This window comes from Ovis aries, chromosome 1, assembly GCF_016772045.2.
Source record: "Ovis aries strain OAR_USU_Benz2616 breed Rambouillet chromosome 1, ARS-UI_Ramb_v3.0, whole genome shotgun sequence".
Classification (NCBI taxonomy): domain Eukaryota; kingdom Metazoa; phylum Chordata; class Mammalia; order Artiodactyla; family Bovidae; genus Ovis; species Ovis aries.
Window position 1 is genome coordinate 47,468,000 of NC_056054.1, and position 20,427 is coordinate 47,488,426.

The window sequence follows — 20,427 nt, forward strand, 5'->3', positions numbered from 1 at the left end:
TGCCTTAACTTAGCTCAGTGTGTGCTAAGTCGCTTCAGTCATGTCTGAGTCTTTGGTACCCTGTGGACTGTAGCCTGCCAGGCTCCTCTGTCCATGGAATTCTCGAGGCAAGAATACTGGAGTGGATTGCTATGCCTTCCTCCAAGGGATCTTCCTGACCCAGGGATCAAACTTGTCTCTCTTATGTCTCCTGTATCGGCAGGTGGGTTCTTTACCACTGCACCACCCGGGCGCCCAACTTACCTCATAGTCTTCACTTAGTAGTTGAGAAACTGACACACACAGCTTGATGATTTGACCAAGCTTCGTAGTAGCAGAGGTAGAATTCAAAGCCAGGGTGACCACTGTAGAGCCTGTCCCTGGAGCCACTATATACTGCCTTAAGCATGAAAGAGGACTCTGACTCTTTAAAGAGCTCACAGGCCACAGGTGAAAGCTAACACATAAACAATTAGGGTAACGTGATGTGTGCCCTGCTGCTGCTACTGCTGCTAAGTCGCTTCAGTCGTGTCCGACTCTGTGCGACCCCAGAGACAGCAGCCCACCAGGCTCCCCCATCTCTGGGATTCTCCAAGCAATATTAATACTAATACATACAATGTAGAGGGTTGCTTGCTTTGTGCTAGTCACACTGCCGTTTTAAGAGTATTATGACACAATCCTCAGAGCAAATCTTCAAAGTGGGTATAATTATCCCACATTTGTGTGTGTGTGTGTGTGTGTGTGTGTGTTTAATGTAAGAAAACTGAATCTCTGAGAGTCTGATTAATTTTCCCAGTACTGTATTGGGCTGAGCTGGGATTAGAAATCATATTTGCCTGATTTCACATCCTGTTTTGTTACCATCTGTCACACTCCACTGCATACACAGCAACCCTAGTTGGAAATACTCTGAAATTTATTTCTCTATTGTTGTACTTATTCTTTCCATGAAATTACAATTTAAGAGAAAAAAAAATAGGTTGACCAAATTTGCCAACAATGCATGAAAGAACAAAATCATCATCCTTAATAACTGCTCAAAAAATTCACAAACCAAAACAACAAGATTATTTAGAAAGGTTTTACACTACAGTCAAACAGCTGCTTTAAACCTTTGCTTCAAACCTTTGCTTCCTATCTGCTGGCAGTTGAATCCATGCTGTTCCTAATAAATTTAGATACTTGTATCACAGAAAGGAAAGTGAAAGTTGCTCAATCCTGTCTGACTTTTTGCCACCACATGGACTAGTTCTTGAGGCCAGATTACTGGAGTGGGTAGCTTTTTCCCTTCTCCAGTGGATCTTCTCAACCCAGGAATTGAACCAGGGTCTCCTGCATTGCAGGATTTTTTTACCTGACGTGCCTCCTGAGAAATATCTATGCAGGTCAAGAAGCAACAGTTTTAGCATGACATGGAACAACAGACAGGCTCAGAATCAGGAAAGGAGCACATTAATGCTGTATGTTGTCACCCTGATTATTTAACTCAAACACAGAGTACATCATGAGAAACGCTGGGCTGGAGAAAGCACAAGCTTGAATTAAGATTGCCGGGAGAAATATTAGTAAACTGAGATATGCAGATGATACCACCCTTATGGCAGAAAGAGAAGAAGAACTAAACAGCCTCTTGATGAAAATGAAAGAGGAGAACGACAATGCTGGCTTAAAATTCAACATTCAGGAAAACTAAGATCATGACATCTGGTCCCATCACTTCATGGCCAATAGATGGGAAAATAGTGGAAACAGTGGCAGACTTTATTTTCAGCTCAGTTCAGTTCAGTCACTCAGTCGTGTCCAACTCTTTGCGACCCCATGAATCGCAGCACGCCAGGCCTCCCTGTCCATCATCAACTCCTGGAGTTCACTTAGACTCACGTCCATTGAGTTGTGTGATGCCATCCAGCCATCTCATCCTCTGTCATCCCCTTCTACTCCTGCCCCCAATCCCTCCCAGCATCAGAGTCTTTTCCAGTGAGTCAACTCTTCGCATGAGGTGGCCAAAGTACTAGAGCTTCAGCTTTAGCATCATTCCTTTCAAAGAAATCCCAGGGCTGATCTCCTTCAGAATGGACTGGTTGGATCTCTGTGCAGTCCAAGGGACTCTCAAGAGTCTTCTCCAACACCACAGTTCAAAAGCATCAGTTCTTCAGTGCTCAGCCTTCTTCACAGTCCAAGGGCTCCAAAATGACTGCAGATGATGACTGTAGCCATGAAATTAAAAGATACTTGCTCCTTGGAAGAAAAGTTATGACCAACCTAGCCAGCATATTAAAAAGCAGAGACATTACTTTGCCAACAAAAGCCCATCTAGTCAAAGCTATGGTTTGTCTAGTAGTCATGTATGGATGTTAGGGTTGGACTATAAAGAAAGCTGAGCACCAAAGAATTGATCCTTTTGAACTGTGGTATTTGAGAAGACTCTTGAGAGTCCCTTGAACTGCAAGGAGATCAAACCAGTACATCCTAAAGGAAATCAGTCTTGAATATTCATTGGAAGGACTGATGCTGAAGCTAAAATTCCAATACTTTGGCCTCCTGATGTGAAGAACTGACTCATCTGAAAAGATCCTGATGCTGGGAAAGACTGAAGGCGGGAGGAGAAGGGGATGACAGAGGATGAGATGGTTGGATGGCATCACCGACTCAATGGACATGAGTTTGAGTAAGCTCTGAGAGTTTGTGATGGACAGGGAACCCTGGCGTGCTGCAGTCCATAGGATTGTAAAAAGTCAGACATGACTTAGCAACTGAACTGAACTGAACACAAAGCATGCATACATGTGCAATAGCAGACACAGACAACTTAAGAATTCTTGTGAAGTTTAATGATGATGATATAGAAAAGATTCAAGAAGATTAATTCTGTGTTGCTCTCAAGTGTTCAGTCATAAAGAATTCAGCTCCATAAATTATCTTGCTTGATATATATGCTTACTGAGAAAGTTTGATGATAAAGTTGGACTTAAATACAGGTTTATAAGTTGCCTGTTTGTGCAAGGTTTCAAGTTCCAAGATCAGTTTGAAAAATACATTCAGAAGGAGCCACCTTGCAATTCTCAGATTTTGACCCTTGGGCAGCTTACTAGAGCATGGATCTGGATGAGAACAATATTACAGAAGCATAAACACAAACAAGTGTGTGACATATATTAAAATTTGGTATTTCTTTTTTTGACTTTACCACTTTTCTTCAGTTTGGTTGGAATCATTTTCAACCTAAAGCATTTTCAATCTGTTAGAAATTGCCTTCTTACTGATAGTTGATAGTCAATCTCTAATTGTTAATCTGTATTATATCTAATACTTGATATGTATCTTTTTTCTAAAGGGATAAATGCTAATATAGGAAGAACCAAAAACAAACGCAACAGTCATTGTCATTGAGCACAAATTTTTGCTTATGTACTAAAGTGAGAAAATAGTTTCATCTCTCATTTTTAGGAAATTAAAAAAAAAAACTAGGAATAATAAAAATTTGGCCATCTGGTCACTGAAGATGCATTTTGACTTTCTATGAACAACTGGGTCAATGATCACTCATAGACCCTTAACACTAAAGACCCTTTCAAAACCTCAGTAAATGTATGGAAGAATAGATTAAAGTTAAATTGGGTAGCAAACACAGTAAGTAAAAATAGCTTTGCACCCTAGTCATTAACTGAAGTGTAAGTCTTAGATTTAAAACAAAGGACCAATTATGTTGCCCTCAATAGAAGAAATCATGCATGCCTTAGCTGCATGTTTAATACAGTTTTGCTTCAAATAAGGGATTATATTAACCATATAATTAAATCTGTAATTGTTAAACCATGAAAGTCCCAAGGTAAAAAGATTTAATTTGTAGATGTTTATGTTGATTGAAAAAAATGCTTTATTTAAAAATATGTTTTCTGAGTGATTATCATATGTTTCTAATATTCTGTGTTCAATATCTATAGGGATTTTCCTTCAAATTTCTTAGCTCTCCACATCTCTCTTAGATGTAGTTGTTGTTTTCGCTGTTATCATTTTAATTCTCTCCTTTGTCCTTGCCATGACAAAACAGAAGTCTTTCAAGTACCATCCATGTATGTAGGAAATAGAAACATTTAAATACATTTCTTTAATATTCAGATATATCTCTGAATAGTTTTACGATCTCAAAGTTACTCTTCTTTGATTGTGAAACACTGGATCTATGTCTGCCTATGAAAATTCACGAACTTGCATTGAATCTGGGCCTGCTTCCTCTCTACTACCCACCCCAGCCTTCTTTCTGTTTCCCTTTCTGGTCTCGTCCAGCTCACGGCAGTCTGACAGATCAAGCAGAGCCATGCTCCCTAATTCCTATGGGGTTAAGCAAATGCTTCTGTTTCTGTCAGGGAGACCACCCTTTCCTTTATTTCCTTTTTCTGGAAAGAAAGTCTCATACTCAGTCATGTCTGACTCTTTGCAACACCATGGACTATACAGTCCATGGAATTCTCTAGGCCAGAACACTGGAGTGGGCAGACTTTCCCTTTTCCAGGGGATCTTCCCAACACAGGGACTTTTTTTTTTAATCTTTTTTGAGTACCTATCAAATTCAGTTTTATCCTTCAGACATCATCAAGGCCAAGGCCTCTTGGAAGCTTTCATTGATACCCAAAGGCATCTTTCTGTTACCCTTGGCTAGCACGTTATGAATGGGTTATCAAAGCACTTGCCACCATTTATTACAACTTCATGTTTCTTACGTCTTTCTTCTCTCCTAGATACTGAACTGACTGAAGACTCATATCCCTGGTCCCAAGACCTTGATAGTGTCACAGTAAGCAATAAGTAAATAGGTAAATAAATATATAGATAAATGTAGATTTACTAAAGTTCTTCATTATTCTGTAAATGTCATATGAACTAGTACTATTTTAGATGAAAAAAAAATGTGTTTTTTATGTCCTGAGTTGTTCCAGGTGTTAATTAGCTTATCAAGAAATTTAAAAACAGGAGAGTAGCTTAAATTATAAGCCATGTGAAAGATGAAAAAAAAGGGAAAGTTAAGGCAGGGGCACAAAATGGCACAGAAACAAAAGCTTAAGTGATAATTGTGAATACAAATAATGCTCATTTTTCTTCTGGTCCTATGATAGTTAGTATCTTTATCCAATTCCAACTCTGAATGCTGAGTTTTTCTCTGTATTTAAAGTATATATTTGTCACCTGCCATTCTTCTAGTTTTATACAGGGCATGTATATCTAACTTGCCCAAAGTTTTGGAGAAAACTTTATGAACAGCCTAAGAAAAGTGGTCATTTCCTCAGAGTCCTCTTCTTCTCTCTTCCTGGTGGCCCCTCATTTCAGGCTTTGATACAATTGTACTAAGTTATACTAATTGGTACATTCTATTTCACATGTTTGGAGTTAGTTATATTGGAAGATAAAGTTTACATTTGCATAAATGAATGTATATCAGATGCAAAATAATGCACAAATATGTGCCTGTGATTTACTGGATAAAATCTTAGCTCACAGTGCACTCAAAAGTATCTTTACCTTTTGACCACAGGAAGAATTAATGAATTCTATTTTATTGGATATTATGTGTGCAAAATAATTTCTGATTCCCAATACAATGATCAATATATAAATCTTACTGATATGAGTGAAAATTGAAATAATGTCCACACCTCTTTTTACCTTAAACTAGTTGACTATATTTTTTTCTGGTTAATTAGTACCTTCTTTCTTCATGTCTTTTTCTTCTTAAAAATCAGGATGCTATTAATAATTTTAATCTCATTGAACTTTAATTTTCTTATCTGTAAAAAATAGAATTAAGCTTTTCTCTGGGTGAAAGCACTATATAAATGGCAATCTATCTATAGTGACTCCACCTGATAATTTTGGTTAAAAAAATGGTATCAGAAATAAGTTAGTCTTATTGTCTGGGAGAAAAATATATATAATTTTGGAACAAACCTGATATCTCTTTCCTGTTTTGTCTAAACTCTTTTAAAGATTAGCATTGACACACTTTGTCAATGCTAATCTTTACAACACTTTGTCAATGCTAATCTTTAAAAGAGTTCACCGGTCAACTATTTTTTTGAGTGCCTCCTATAAATCTGGTTCTGCTCTATGTGACAGGAACATATTATTATAGAAAGGAAAGGAAAATCCTTTATGACACAGAGCTTACATTCTAGAGTAAATTCATGCAAAGAGATATATATATATTTTCAGTTGTTAACAGTGGGCCAGACACTGTGATAGGTACTGTATGTATATCGTATCATCTCATTTAATCTTTACCCAAACCTTGAAAATTATCTATGATTGCTCCAAATTTACAGAATTGGAAATTGAGACTCAGAAAGTTAAAGTGGTTTCCCAAGATCTCAAAGTTCAGTAAATTATATAACAAGGGTTCAAATCAGTTATACCTGACTATAAGGCCTGAATTTCTAAAAGTGTGTGTGTTTAGTCGCCCAGTAGTATTTGACTCTTTGGAATCCTATGAACTGTAGCCTGTCAGGCTCCTCTGTCCATGGGATTTTTTCAGCAAGAATACTGGAGTGGATTACCATTTCCTCTTTAGGGCATCTTCCCCACCCAGGGGTCAAACAGGCCTCTTCCATGTTTCCTGCATTGCAGGCAGATTCTTTACCTCGGAGTCTCTGGGGAGCTCTAAAAGAGTTACTCTCAATTGAAAAAGTGCATACAAATAAGTAGAAAACAACTTGTCACAAGATCAGAGAACCCTGCCCTTTTTACCAGCAGCTTTCATTTTGAAGGGTTAGGTTTTGCAAGATTTCCTGATTTCTAATATCTGAGATTCTGCTTCCCTATGGAGATCTTGATTAGTCTACAATATAATCTTACATTTTCTAGATTCTAGATTTGACTTCAATGAATCAGCTTTGCCAATGGTTTAGACCCTGGTTTCTCATTATCCAAATTTAATTGAATCCATGGGCTTTACGGATATTCATTTTTCTACTTTAATTAACAATAAAAATTATGGAACTAAAAAAACAATTATGGAACTAGTATCCTCTAGGCCACTTCCAGGGTTGGAATGCAAATGCAGATAAAACAGAGAATCTGTCCAAATTGAATCCACTAGCTCCCTTTGGCTTAGCTAATCCACTGGTTTTTTCTTTCTTCTTATGTGTATGAGTATTAATCTCTTAAGGTCTATTTATGATAAATGTCATGATTTCTTTTGAGTTTTTTTTTCAATTGATGAGAAATATATGTACATAGTTACATATTTTAAATGTAATACATATGTTGTTGTTTAGTCACTAAGTTGTGTCCAACTTTTTTGCAACTTCATGGACTGTAGCCCACCAGTCCCCTCTGTGGGATTTCCCAGGCAAGAATACTGGAGTGGGTTGCCATTTCCTTCTCCAGGGGATCTTCTTGACCCAGGGATTGAACCCACATCTCCTGCATTGGCAGGTGGATTCTTTACCACCGAGACACATGGAAAGTCCAATACATAGAAGTATGTATATATGTTTCTCATCCAATTGTTTGTAGATGTGTGTATACACACACATAAGCAAATATAAAGAAATGTACATATTCATATATTTGTTACAGCTATAGTATATTGTAAATCATGAATATACTATATTCATATACAAATGGATAAAAGAATATACAGAGAAAAACAGGAGAATAATCATCTACAAAATCTCCCTACCCAGAAACAAAGCTTTGTATAAAATCTTACAATTTTAATAAATAACTCAAAATGAACTTATATGTAAATAAACAAATTTATTCTTTAGATTTCTGTAAATACCTCAAAATGTGGTTATTTGATCAACAAAATAGTCCAATCTATACGAAATCAGTTAAATATACTAATCATTTTATTAAAATGTTGTTTAATTCAATAGAAACCCAAATGAAAGTGTTATGAGTACAAAGTATGTGGTGAATATTATTTGCTGTAGGTATGAGAAATATACATGTGCCTATATGTAGTAAATGAGGCAGATGTATTAGATGAATACTAACATATTACATATTTCTAAATTAGAGGGAACATAAATCTCTTCCTCAAATTGTACTGCATAACTGAATGTACCAGAGCTTATGAAAATTTATTACGTTCCATCTTGAACCTCATTTGGGAACAGGGACAAAGTTTCTCTTCAAGTTATTCACAAAGCTACTGCAATTTTATATGCGCAATCAATATTGATTAATAACCATGAAAAGAGGGCTGCCTTGAACCTGGTGTAATTCTATCTTCAGGGAATCTTCAGATTATCAGGGGACATGAAGTTGCATGCTGGCTACAGAGCACTGAGCGCAATTTTGGGCTTTGACAAACTGAAGTTTGTTCAGTAGGCTTTGGCTAATTTCCTTTGGGAAATCAGTAAAACCCACGGATAGTGCTCAGTTTCTGACTTTGAAAGGGGTGAATTCACAAAATTAATACTTTTCAAATTTCCTCAAAACCAGAAACATATACACTTACACTCACACACCTACATGGCTATATATCACTGGTATACATGTGACAAAATTACTCCAAATTAAGGCAAAATTTAGGGCATGACCAGAAATCTAATCAAACTTACACAAAATATTTATTCAAGAGATGTAAATTTAACTGATCGATCAGTATTCAGTTCTTCATGGCACATTTAAGAAAATGTTAGCTACCAAAGGCATAGTTTGAGAAGCAACAGTAAACATTGAACATTTAAATCCATGTAAAAAGTCCTGTTGAATTCACTTTCTTAATATTTTTAATATTATATCGGTACCAATATTTCCACTTATGATTATACTTCAGCTGAAATTAGTTCTTATAAAACATAGTCTGTATTACAACTATAATAAACACATCCTTAACTTTTTGTTTTACTTTCCTCTTTTTCCTTCTGATTTTCCTTCTCAATTTAAAGTTGGTTAACAACGCTTTCCTTTCTACCTGTTTGAGATGTCTGAAGCCCTACAAAAGCCACTGAAGCACCCTTGTCAACTGATGGAATGTCTTGGGGCTATGCTTCAAACTGTCCTCCTCCCATTTTGTGTTTGAAGGCAATCTTCCAGGGGTCTCCCGTGTTTCTGCACATCTTGTGAGCAGAGGCACTGACAGCTTTTGTTCTTGACAATCTTTTCAAGGATGTTTGTATGTTTGTATAGTGAACAGTCTTGGAAGATAGAAGTGTTTCTCTCCATGGAGCAAAGGGCAGGTTTGTTTATGGTCCAGTATCATAAAGATAATTTCTCCCTCTGTGGCAAAGGGCTGGTTTGCTTGCTGCCATTATATATGGAAAAAATTGAGTTTCTAAGCCCAAGGAACCTCAGCTATGACATAAACCTACTGTGTGTATAGATTTCTCTTAACCCTCATCATATCACCTTGCAGTAACTGGGACTTGGGGAACTGACATAAGAAAATGACAATACTCTGGCTATTGCTATTTCTATGAGTAATAAATTGCCCTTTGTCTCTGTCTTCTGTCAGCATTTGTGAAACTGTGGCAGATCCCTCACAGTTCTTGACATCTGTCTCCCTAATTTCCGTCCTTCTATTTTATAAAAGGACGCTTTTCTCTACACAAATCCTTCAGATGATAACTCACTGGTCAGTCTTTCTCTCAATTTAATTTCTTTCCATATTTCTGCATCCTTACCTGAACTGTATCAGTCTAAAGTACCAACTTGTCCAGAATAAAATACAAAACAAAAACAAAAATCAAGTTAAATAATTAGTGACAATGAATTAAAGTCAGAGAGGTGAAAAGGATAGAAACGAAAGTGTGAACATACACACAAGTGGATTATACATGGAGTATAGGCCCATGTAAATCCATATGGCAGCTTGTTTTCAACTGTATCCCCATGGGAGATATCACTGTAGAGATACACTTATTCTAGGAGATGAGAGTCGGCTGCATTGTCAGGCTGGGTGTCTTGCTTGTTTGACAGATTGACTCTGTTTTCTCTTTTCTTAGGCCTCATTGCTAAAAGTATTACCTCCTTTTAGTCCTATTTCTTACCTCTTCTCTCAATCCCCACAACAATAAAATCTGTACACTCATGTTCAGATAAGCATGGCTAGTGATAAAATCATCAGAAATTTTTATTTGAGTAAATAATATTTATTAACTCTTATTTTAGAGAATTCCAGAATGGTGAGCAATAACTCACTGCAATAAGAGCCCTAAGATTTAATGGAAATTTATCATAAATGCATATTTCCAGGCCACATACCCTAAAGATTTTTATTCAGTAGACCTGGTGGGACACAGATTTTCCATTTCTAGTAAGCTTTTGGGCGACTCTTCTGAAGTTTGTTTCAGAATATTATATAAGGAACTCTGCTCTAGAAACTGCCTCATTCTGGCCTTATGCACATTTGCTCAGTTGTTCAGTCACTCAGTCATGTCCAACTCTTTACCACCCCATGCCAGGCTTCTCTGTCCCTCACCATCTCCAAGAGTTTGCTCAAACTCATGTCCATTGAGTAGGTGATGCTATCCAACCATCTCATCCTCTGTCATCCCCTTCTCCTCCTGCGTTCAATCTTTCCCAGCATCAGGGTCTTTTTCAATGAGTCAACACCAAATGTATAGTTTAGCCACTGACAAATGTTAGTTGATGGCAATAATTTGCCCTGGCAATACTCAACTACTGAGTGTGTTTTGATAGATACTTTTGACCCATAAAATTGAGATTAAATAAATGAAAAATGCTTAGTGTTATCATCTGGGGATCTATTTGGAAATTTTTCTTCTGATCTATGGTACAATTCTATGTATTCATTATTAACATTGGCTGCATAGAGAAAGATTTATAAATGTGAGAAAAAAATTGAAAGTTGTAGCTTGAAAACACTTCTAGTAAAAAACTATTATCCCCCAAATACTCAATTAGAATAAGTCAAACAATGTGAACAATTTTGAGAGAAAGACTAAGGGAGTATCTTTGAAAAGTAAAAACTATTTCAGTCACTACTGTTGAGATCATAATACATGAAATAAGCTATTAATGAAAAAATGTCTGTCATCAGTGTTTTGAAGTGCATTTAGAGGAAGGGTGTAACATAATGACATTGATTGTTCTGCAAGTATCACTTAATAATCTAACTTCTTAATAATGAGGTTCATGGAAAAATCATTTCTTCATTTTCTCAATATTGTCCAAGCCAAATAGAATTAAATACTCAAATGATAGGAATATCATAGTAACAGTTTTTCTCTTCAAGTATAAAACAGCATGCTTCTGGAATTCCACATTTAAATTTAATCGAATACACTTCAAGTGAAACCCATGTGAATGAAGACAACCCCATGAGTCCAGGATGCTTCAGAGATAAGGATACCACTGTTTAGGATTCGGATGATATTGAAAACATTGCCATCTACACATTAAACTGAATTATTGTAGGATACTTGGGGCAATTGATGCTACCAAAACAATTCAATCAATATCCTAACAGGCAAACATTTGCACTGCCAAAAGGTACTGTTTATCAATAGATTTCCTCTTAAAAACTAGCAGCACAAGCTTCAGACAGTATTTTCCAGGTGTTTAATCTTCCCTTTGAAATTTTTTAATAAAAGATGATGGAACTTACAGTTTACGACAATTTTCACTTTTTTCACATCTGGGAATGACACATCATTTTCTGCACTGCATTCATATTCTCCAGCCTGGTCCCTTGTAATTCCATAGATGTCCAAATATTGTCCGTTTTCAAATGGTTTTGCTACACAAGAAAAATTTTAAAAAGTACAGTGTGTTTAATTGTATCTGCCTGAGGCTTCATTCAAGTAAAACAACAATCACATGTCTTCCTATTAGATATTGCTGACAAAATAATTTCAAATGAAACTGGGGAATTATTAAACCTTTTGTTCTCTTATGTTTAGAGGTAAAGTCAGAGAAAAAAGAAGAAACTGAACAAGGGATACTAAAACAACTGTTTCCCCAGAACAGGATATACATGTGTTCTTTTTAATTGATTGTGGTCTCCTAACCTCCTCACACATCAAATCAAGCTCTGCACATTTCTGTAATTGAGTTCAACAACCTCCTAGCAGTGTAGAGCAAATTCAGTAATATGACTTGGTACATATTGACTTTTATATAGTGTAAGCTAGCAACTTGACATCTAACCTAACTAAATGTTACTTCTCTTTTGGGGAAATCTCACACTCATTCACAAGGTTTCAAGCTAGATGGCTTAATAAAGTATGGAGATGTATTAAAACATTGCCATATTTCAGTGTTCATATTTATTAAGGTTTTAAGGAAGGTACACTATATATAATCCACAGAGAAGGAAACGGCAACCCACTCCAGTGTTCTTGCCTGGAGAATCCCAGGGACGGGGGAGCCTAGTGGGCTGCCGTCTATGGGGTCGCACAGAGTCAGACACAACTGAAGCGACTTAGCAGCAGGAGTGTGTACATGCTAAGTTGCTTCAGTTGTTTCCAGCTCTGACTCTTTGTGACCCTATGGACTGAAGCCTACCAGGCTCCTCTGTCCATGGGATTCTCCAGGCAAGAATACTGGAGCGGGTTGCCATGCCGTCCTCCAGGGGATCTCCCCGACCCAGGGACTGAACCCTCATGTCTCCTCCATTGGCTGGTGGGTTCTTTACCACCAGCAGCACCTGGGAAGCCCTATAATCTGCAGTGTTTAGAATTTATATGATTAAGTCATTTCTCCATTTATCTGGCCAATCACAGCTTGTAGGTTGAGGAGAGTTATACTTCTGAGATGATAATCAGTTGATAAGCTATTGCAGGTATACAGAGGTGAGCTTATAAAAGAAGCAATTGTCTTCAAATTCATATGCTTAAAATCTGATTTTATAATCATTTCTTTGCTCAACCTAGTTCCTTTATCTGACTACAATTCACTAATGTAATATTGATTTTCTATTGTTTCCTTCTGTTTCTCTTATTTTTCACCTATACAGTGAAGATAATCTAGGCTTAAATGTGTCTGTAAAAACTATTGAAATACAGGGAGGACAAAATCCTTATTCACATCTAAGAATTTTAAAGTATAATGGATTATGAAGGGGGATATTAAACAGAAATTAAAGTATGGGGAAAATTGATATCCTATATCAGAATTAAATAATCTCATTAGGCAGTATAAAATGAAGCCTATCATCACACGTGAAAAGGTAAAATGTTGTGAAAACTTGTAAAAGCAAACTTTATAAGGGGTAAACCTATTTTCAATAGGAGTGGGATGGGAAGGGAGATGAGAGGGTGGCTCAAGAGGGACGGGACATATGTATACCTATGGCTAATTCATGTTAAGGTTTGACAGAAACCAGCACAATTCTGTAAAGCAATCATCCTTCAATCAAATAATAAATATATTTAAATTTTTGTAAATGACTGGGAATGAGAAGAAAAACCTCATAGGACCAAAGAAACAGGTGTACATAAATGATCACAAACTATAATTGTTTAGAACAGCAGAAAATTAGTAAATTTGTGTTATAATGTGATTTTATAGTATATTATAGAGTATATAATATATATAATATACATAGATACATATATGTCATAATAATGATATGGCTTTTAAATTATAGTCACTGTTCAAAAAATTTTTACATGGGGAATTCCCTGGTGGTCCAGTGGTTAGGACTTCAACTCCACTTTTCCACTGTAGGGACATACATCCCATCCTTGCTTGGGAAAATAAGATCCCACTAGCTGCCTAGTGTGGCCAAAAGAAAACAACAAAAAATGCGTATCTGAAAATGTTACATGCATATTTCCATTTTTGTGTACTGATATAATTTTAAGAAGCATTACCCACTAAAATGCGTGTTTTTGATAAATAAATCATTAAATATGATGTGTATTAATGTATGCAGTTTTTTAAAGAAATACATTAGATTTGTATGTCTATGGGGAATAAAAAGTATAATAAAAAAGGGAAAATAGGTTTCTAAAATATAAAAAGAAGCATTTTTTTCCTCTCCTAAATGGTTAAATGACATATTTGGAAAGATTGACAGCAACTAAAGAAGTTGTATGATAAAATTTCATTCAACTCTGGAGAACACCATTTAAATCTATTGAACGTTTGTTCATAGAGTTCACTGTACAATCTATGCACCTATATTCAAAGATCCTTCTCCAACCTCATCAGGAAACAATGTATTTACAACTACCAGAATTATATCAAAAGATATTTATGCATTGCAGCCAGTGAATGGGCAATACTGCCAATACTAGCTATCGATAAAATGACACTAATAAAAAGAAGCATAAGTGTATGGCCAGCATCTTAATTTTCCTTACTAGATTCCTGAGACTTTAATCTACTCCCTTAATTCCATTTACTATGCATCAGCTCTTCCCAAAAGTGTGCTCTAAGTATTCTCTTGTTTTTACACAAATACAGTTCTGTTTCCATCCTGAACTCATCTTGCTCTTTTCTCAGTCACAGCCATGCCTGAATTCCAAATTTGAAACTTGCAGTTGTTTTGCCTAGAATTTATACCCTGGAGTATACTGGTTGTCAATAATTTACTTGGTTGTCTCTCTGGCTTTTGTTATCCTCAGTTTTCCTGAGTCATAATTCTTTACCTTAGTTTTAGGCTCAAGGAAACCAAACTTGTCCTTAGATACACGTCAGGGTTTCTCTCTATTTCCATCACTCTCCTAGCAAGGTGAGAGAATTTGGCATAGTACACTGAAACGCAAAGATTAACATTTCAGTTCGCGCAATCTAACTCAATTTTTCCCACAAATGGAGGGGAAAGACCAAGGCTGAAGGGATATAGTGACTTGGAATCCTTACCACTACCAAGACTTCACAATGTTTATGATGTTGATGTACTATCCTAGGGTACTCCTTATAAATCTGAAGATGTATTAAAAATTACGGAGTATTTTTATTTCTTGGGGTACCCATTATAAATATTAGTGAGCTACAAACTATTTTGACTTCTTCTGCTTATGGGTTTTACCATTCATCATGAGTACAAACAACAATTCCTGTTTTGTTGTCTCTGTGTTCCTAGCTCTAGCATAGTACTTGAAACAGTATATACTTGGTAAATATTTATTGAATAAGTAAATGCATATATTGATTAAAGAATTAATAAAGCCCTATAAGGGTAGTGCACAAAGAATCTAAAGTGAATGCCCATATTCAAAGAAGTTGTCAGTTTTCTTTCAGCCAAGAGGAAGCGAAAGAACTTTAAAGAATTATCATCCTTACTGACTTCTTGACAGGACAGTGACGGCAGTGGTGAGAACAGTCTGTGTAGCTGTCATAGATCTTTTTTTAAGATTATAAAGACTAACAAAAACTTTAAATACAATATTGAAGAAAAAAAGCTAAGTATTGCCTGTAATCTAAACGATAGTTTTCCTGTGTGTTTAATGTCTTCTAGACATGTGTAGACGCTTCTCCAGAATATGGAGAACTGAAGAAATCCCACAAGCTTTCAGTCATGCCACTATTATTACCCTCTTCAAAAGGAAAGCTTAGAAATAGTATGCAGCTATGCTTTATAATATCACTCTCATACTGATTTCTGATAAGAATCTGGCCAGAAAGAGTTCTATCAGCTCAGTTTAGTTCAGTCGCTCAGTTGTGTCCGACTCTTTGCGACCCCATGAATTGCAGCATGCCAGGCTTCCCTGTCCATTACCAACTCCTGCAGTTCACCCAAACTCATGTCCATCGAGTTGGTGATGCCATCCACCATCTCATCCTCTGTCATCCCCTTCTCCTCCTGCCTCCAATCCCTCCTGGCATCAGAGTCTTTTTCAGTGAGTTAACTCTTTGGATGAGGTGGCCAAAGTATTGGAGTTTCAGATTTAGCATCAGTCCTTCCAAAAAACACACAGGACTGATCTCCTTTATAATGGACTGGTTGGATCTCCTTGCAGTCTTATTTTGGCCACTAAATGATATCTAGATTTGGCTTTATGATTTGGAAAAGCATATGAAATTATTAGTAACAACATCATATTTCTACAAAGTGCTAATATGTTTGCAAAAAACATTTGAAAAAATAAGTTTCTTTTCATTTCTAGTACACTGGGTGTGGGCTCAGTTCGATTCTTAAGTGGTATCCAATTCTTTGTGACTCTATGTGCTGCATCCTGCCAGGCTTCTCTGTCCATGGGATTCTCCAGAGATGAATACTGGAGTGGGTTCCCATGCCCTCCTCCAGGGATCTTCTGGACCCAGGGATCATACCCCTGTCTCTTATGTCTGCTGCATTGTCAGGTAGGTCCTTTACCACTCAGGCCGCCTGAGAAGTCCTTCTAGCACATTATCCTTCACTAATTTTCCTCTCATCTCTTTAACTTTTCCACTGTTTCAAAATCCTTCACATCTCCCAAATATTGCTTCTGTCCTATGATCTCCTTTTTTCTTCATTCAGTACATTTTCCAAAAATCAAGGGATCTTGTTCACTCATTTTCATTCCATTATTATCCACATGCTGATTAGTATCTGATTGATCTGTTTAACTTATATCTGTATCCTGAATTTTGGGCACAATTATTCAGCTGGACATCTCCCTTTGGATGTCTCACAGGCATCTCAGAATCAAATCACCAAAACTAAACTTAACTTTCCTGCCATACTTGAGACTCCCCCTGAGTTCCAAGTCTCAGTGAGTGATCTGATTATCACCCAGTTGCTCAAGCCACAAATCTTAGCATTAACTTTGACAGCACCTTTTGTCTTAGTTCATAAACCATCAGTCACTGTGTCCTGTCAATTTTACCTCCTAAATAAATTCTCAAACCTCTCCTAGGAGCCCCTATGTCTCAGTTACTTATCTCTGAATGCATATACTCAGATGTGCCAATGGCTGCATACTGCTTTGCAGTCATTTCAGTCATTTTCGAAAACCCTTGCTCAGAAACAGTCAACCCATTTTTCAAGGCTGCCCTGCAGGAATATTATTTTTTAGGGTCTCATAGCCATTTATTACTAAATAGTTCTCTGGAACTGAATTTTAAAACACTCTTTGAATGCTTCACTTACATTTATGATTGTAATGATTTTCTGTCATCTTGTTGTCTACCAGCATATTTATGTAAGTATCTCCTCTATGCATTTGACCATATTGAGTGGTTAGGGATGAGGGTTCTAGAACTAGTCTATATGGCTTCAAATGTCAACTCTGTCATTTACAAGCTCTGTGACCTGATACAAGGTATTTGACCAATAGTTTACTCAAATATGATGTGTGAGGATAGTAACATATGCCTCATATGTATGGTTGTTGTGAGGATTAAGAGGGTTAATGCAAGTAAAGTGTTTAGAATACTGATATATCATAGGAATATATATATATAAATATATTTCCACAAACTACTAATATGTAATATTATAATATTATATATACATATTAGTACTCTACAGAAGTATAATAAAAAAAGGAATGGAAAATATTAAAAAATCAAAATTATTAACAGAGGAATATAAAATATCTCAAATGAAATATTGATTTAAATTAATTGGAAGTCTAGATACTGAGAAAAAACTTAACTAAACTTTAAAGTATTTATCCGAGCATTTTGAGGTATTTATCTAAACTGAAGCAGATGGAGAAAAGAGTACAAATAACCAAACAAATCTTTAAACCAACAGAGCCTCAGTGATATATGGAAAGTATAAATTTCTCTCATATATGGATAACTGAGTCCCCTAAAGGGGAGAGAAAAAATATTTGAAGAAATAAAGGAGGTATTTTTTTTTCCAAAATTGACACATACAATAAAACTTCAGATAAATGAAGTTAATAATCACCAATCAGGATAAACACAAATAAAAATCACTCAAAAGCATAATATAATCAACTTGCTGAAAATCAAAGAGAAAGAGAAAATTTAAAAAGCATCCAGAGACAAAATAAACATTACATGTCAAGAAAGAGAAATAAATATTTGTTGCACCTGTCTGAAGTACATAAGCCAAAAGACAATGGAACACCACAAAAATGAATAAAAATCTATTATCAGTCCTGTAAGCTTCTATCTTAAGAAGCTTGAAAAAGAAGAACAAATGAAACCTAAATTAAATAGACTTTGTAGAAATAATAAAAATCAGAAATCAGTAAAATTAAAAACAGACAGTCAATAGATAAAATCAATGAAACCAAAAGTCAGTCTTTTAGAAGATCACTGAAGTGGGAAAAGCTTGGCCAGGCTGATAAAAAATAGAAAGATAACACAAATTATCTGTATAATGGACCTTTGGACTCAGAGGGAGAGGGAGAGGGTGGGATGATTTGGGAGAATGACATTCTAACATGTATACTATCATGTAAGAATTGAATCGCCAGTCTATGTCTGACGCAGGTTGCAGCATGCTTGGGGCTGGTGCATGAGGATGACCCAGAGAGATGTTATGGGGAGGGAGGTGGGAGGGGGGTTCATGTTTGGGAACGCATGTAAGAATTAAAGATATTAAAATTTTAAAAATAAAAAACTAATTTAAAAAAATAAATTAAATAAAATTAATACCAAACAGAAAAAAAACAACACACAAATTATCGATATCAGAGGTGAAAGAGAGGATATTGCTACAGTCATAAGAAAAAATGAATAGCTACTAAGCAAATATGAAGAAAAACTCCCTAACATATAACTTAAGAATTTAGATTAAATGGACAAATAGCTGGAAAGACACAAATCTCAAAACTGACTTAGAAGAAATATAAAATCTGAATATTCAATACATATTCAGTTCAGTTCAGTTCAGTTCCGTCGCTCAGTCATGATCGACTCTTTGTGACCCCATGAATCGCAGCACGCCAGGCCTCCCTGTCCATCACCAACTCCCGGAGTTCACTCAGACTCACGTCCATCGAGTCAGTGATGCCATCCAGCCATCTCATCCTCTGTTGTCCCCTTCTCCTCCTGCCCCTAATCCCTCCCAGCATCAGAGTCTTTTCCAATGAGTCAACTCTTCTTCGCATGAGGTGGCCAAAGTACTGGAGTTTCAGCTTTAGCATCATTCCTTCCAAAGAAATCCCAGGGTTGATCTCCTTCAGAATGGACTGGTTGGATCTCCATGCAGCCCAAGGGACTCTCAAGAGTCTTCTCCAACACCACAGTTCAAAAGCATCAATTCTTCGGCCCTCAGCTTTCTTCACAGTCCAACCCTCACATCCATACGTGACTACTGGAAAAACCATAGCCTTGACTAGATGGACCTTAGTCGGCAAAGTAATGTCTCTGCTTTTGAATATGCTGTCTAGGTTGGTCATAACTTTTCTTCCAAGAAGTAAGCGTCTTTTAATTTCATGGCTGCAATCACCATCTGCAGTGATTTTGGAGCCGAAATAAATAAAGTCTGACACTGTTTCCCCTGTTTCTCCATCTATTTCAATTATAATAAATTAAAAGTGAAAGTCGCTCAGTCACGTCTGACTCTTTGGGACCCCACGGGCCATACAGTCCATGCAACAGGCCGCAGGATGGCCATTCCCTTCTCCAGGGGATCTTCCCAACCTAGGGATCGAACCCAGGTCTCCCGCATCACAGCAGATTTTTTACTAGCTGAGCCACTAGGGAAGCCCTAAGAAGTTCAATTTATAACTTAAAAGTTCCCACATGAAAAATTCCAGAATCATGTTTAGTACAATTTTAAAAAAGAAATAATGCCAGATTTATACAAAGTCTTTCTGAAAATGGAGGATAAAGAGAATTCCCCAGATCATTTTGTAAGACTTACATTACCTCAGTATCAAAACTAATGACAACAAAAGAGCAAAAAAACATAAATGTAAGCACAAAAATCTTTTAACAAAATCTTAGTAAACAAACCCAGTGACATATAAAAATGATAATATATCATTATTAAGTATGCTTTATCCCAGAATTGAAAGGCTGGTGATACAACTGGAATATCAAATAATGTAATTTGTTTTATCAAGAACAACAACAATCTATATTATCTCTAAATGCAGGTAAATCATTGAAAGCATTCAACATTCATTCAAGATAATGTTTCAGAAAACTTAGGATTGAAGGAAACTTCTCAATGTGACAAAAACTTATGTGAAAACCTTACATCTAACCTCGTACTTAATGATGTAAATGTTAATGCTTTTCCCCTAAAATAAGGGTCAAGGCAAGGTTGTCCACTCTGACCCAAAGCTTACATCTTATATATAAATTAACTCAACAATCATCATTGACTTTAATGTGAATCATAAAGCTATAAATATTTTAGGAGAAAACAAGGGGAAAAATTTGTTTTGGGCTGAAGGTTCTTAGATATGACATCTAAAACACAAGACGTATAAGAAGATATGGATAAATTGGATTTCATCAAAATTAAACAAAACTTTGCTTTATAAAACACACCATTAATTAAATAGAAAGTCAAGCCATATAACAGGATAAAACTTTCTGAATCATATTGGACAAAGGACTTATATCAAGCATACATAAGGAACTCTCAAAGCTCAATAAAAATATACAACTTAA

At 36.2% G+C, this 20,427-nt stretch overlaps 1 protein-coding gene across 1 annotated transcript in view; it reads right to left on the reverse strand.

Annotated features, from left to right (window-relative positions):
• The window catches only part of NEGR1 (neuronal growth regulator 1), a 1,017,459-nt gene that overhangs the window by 320,367 nt on the left and 676,665 nt on the right, over positions 1–20,427 (reverse strand). The window contains exon 4 of the mRNA XM_012173704.5: positions 11,558–11,689. Within this exon, the coding sequence (XP_012029094.1) occupies positions 11,558–11,689 (132 nt within the window). The remainder of the gene's footprint in view (positions 1–11,557; positions 11,690–20,427) is intronic.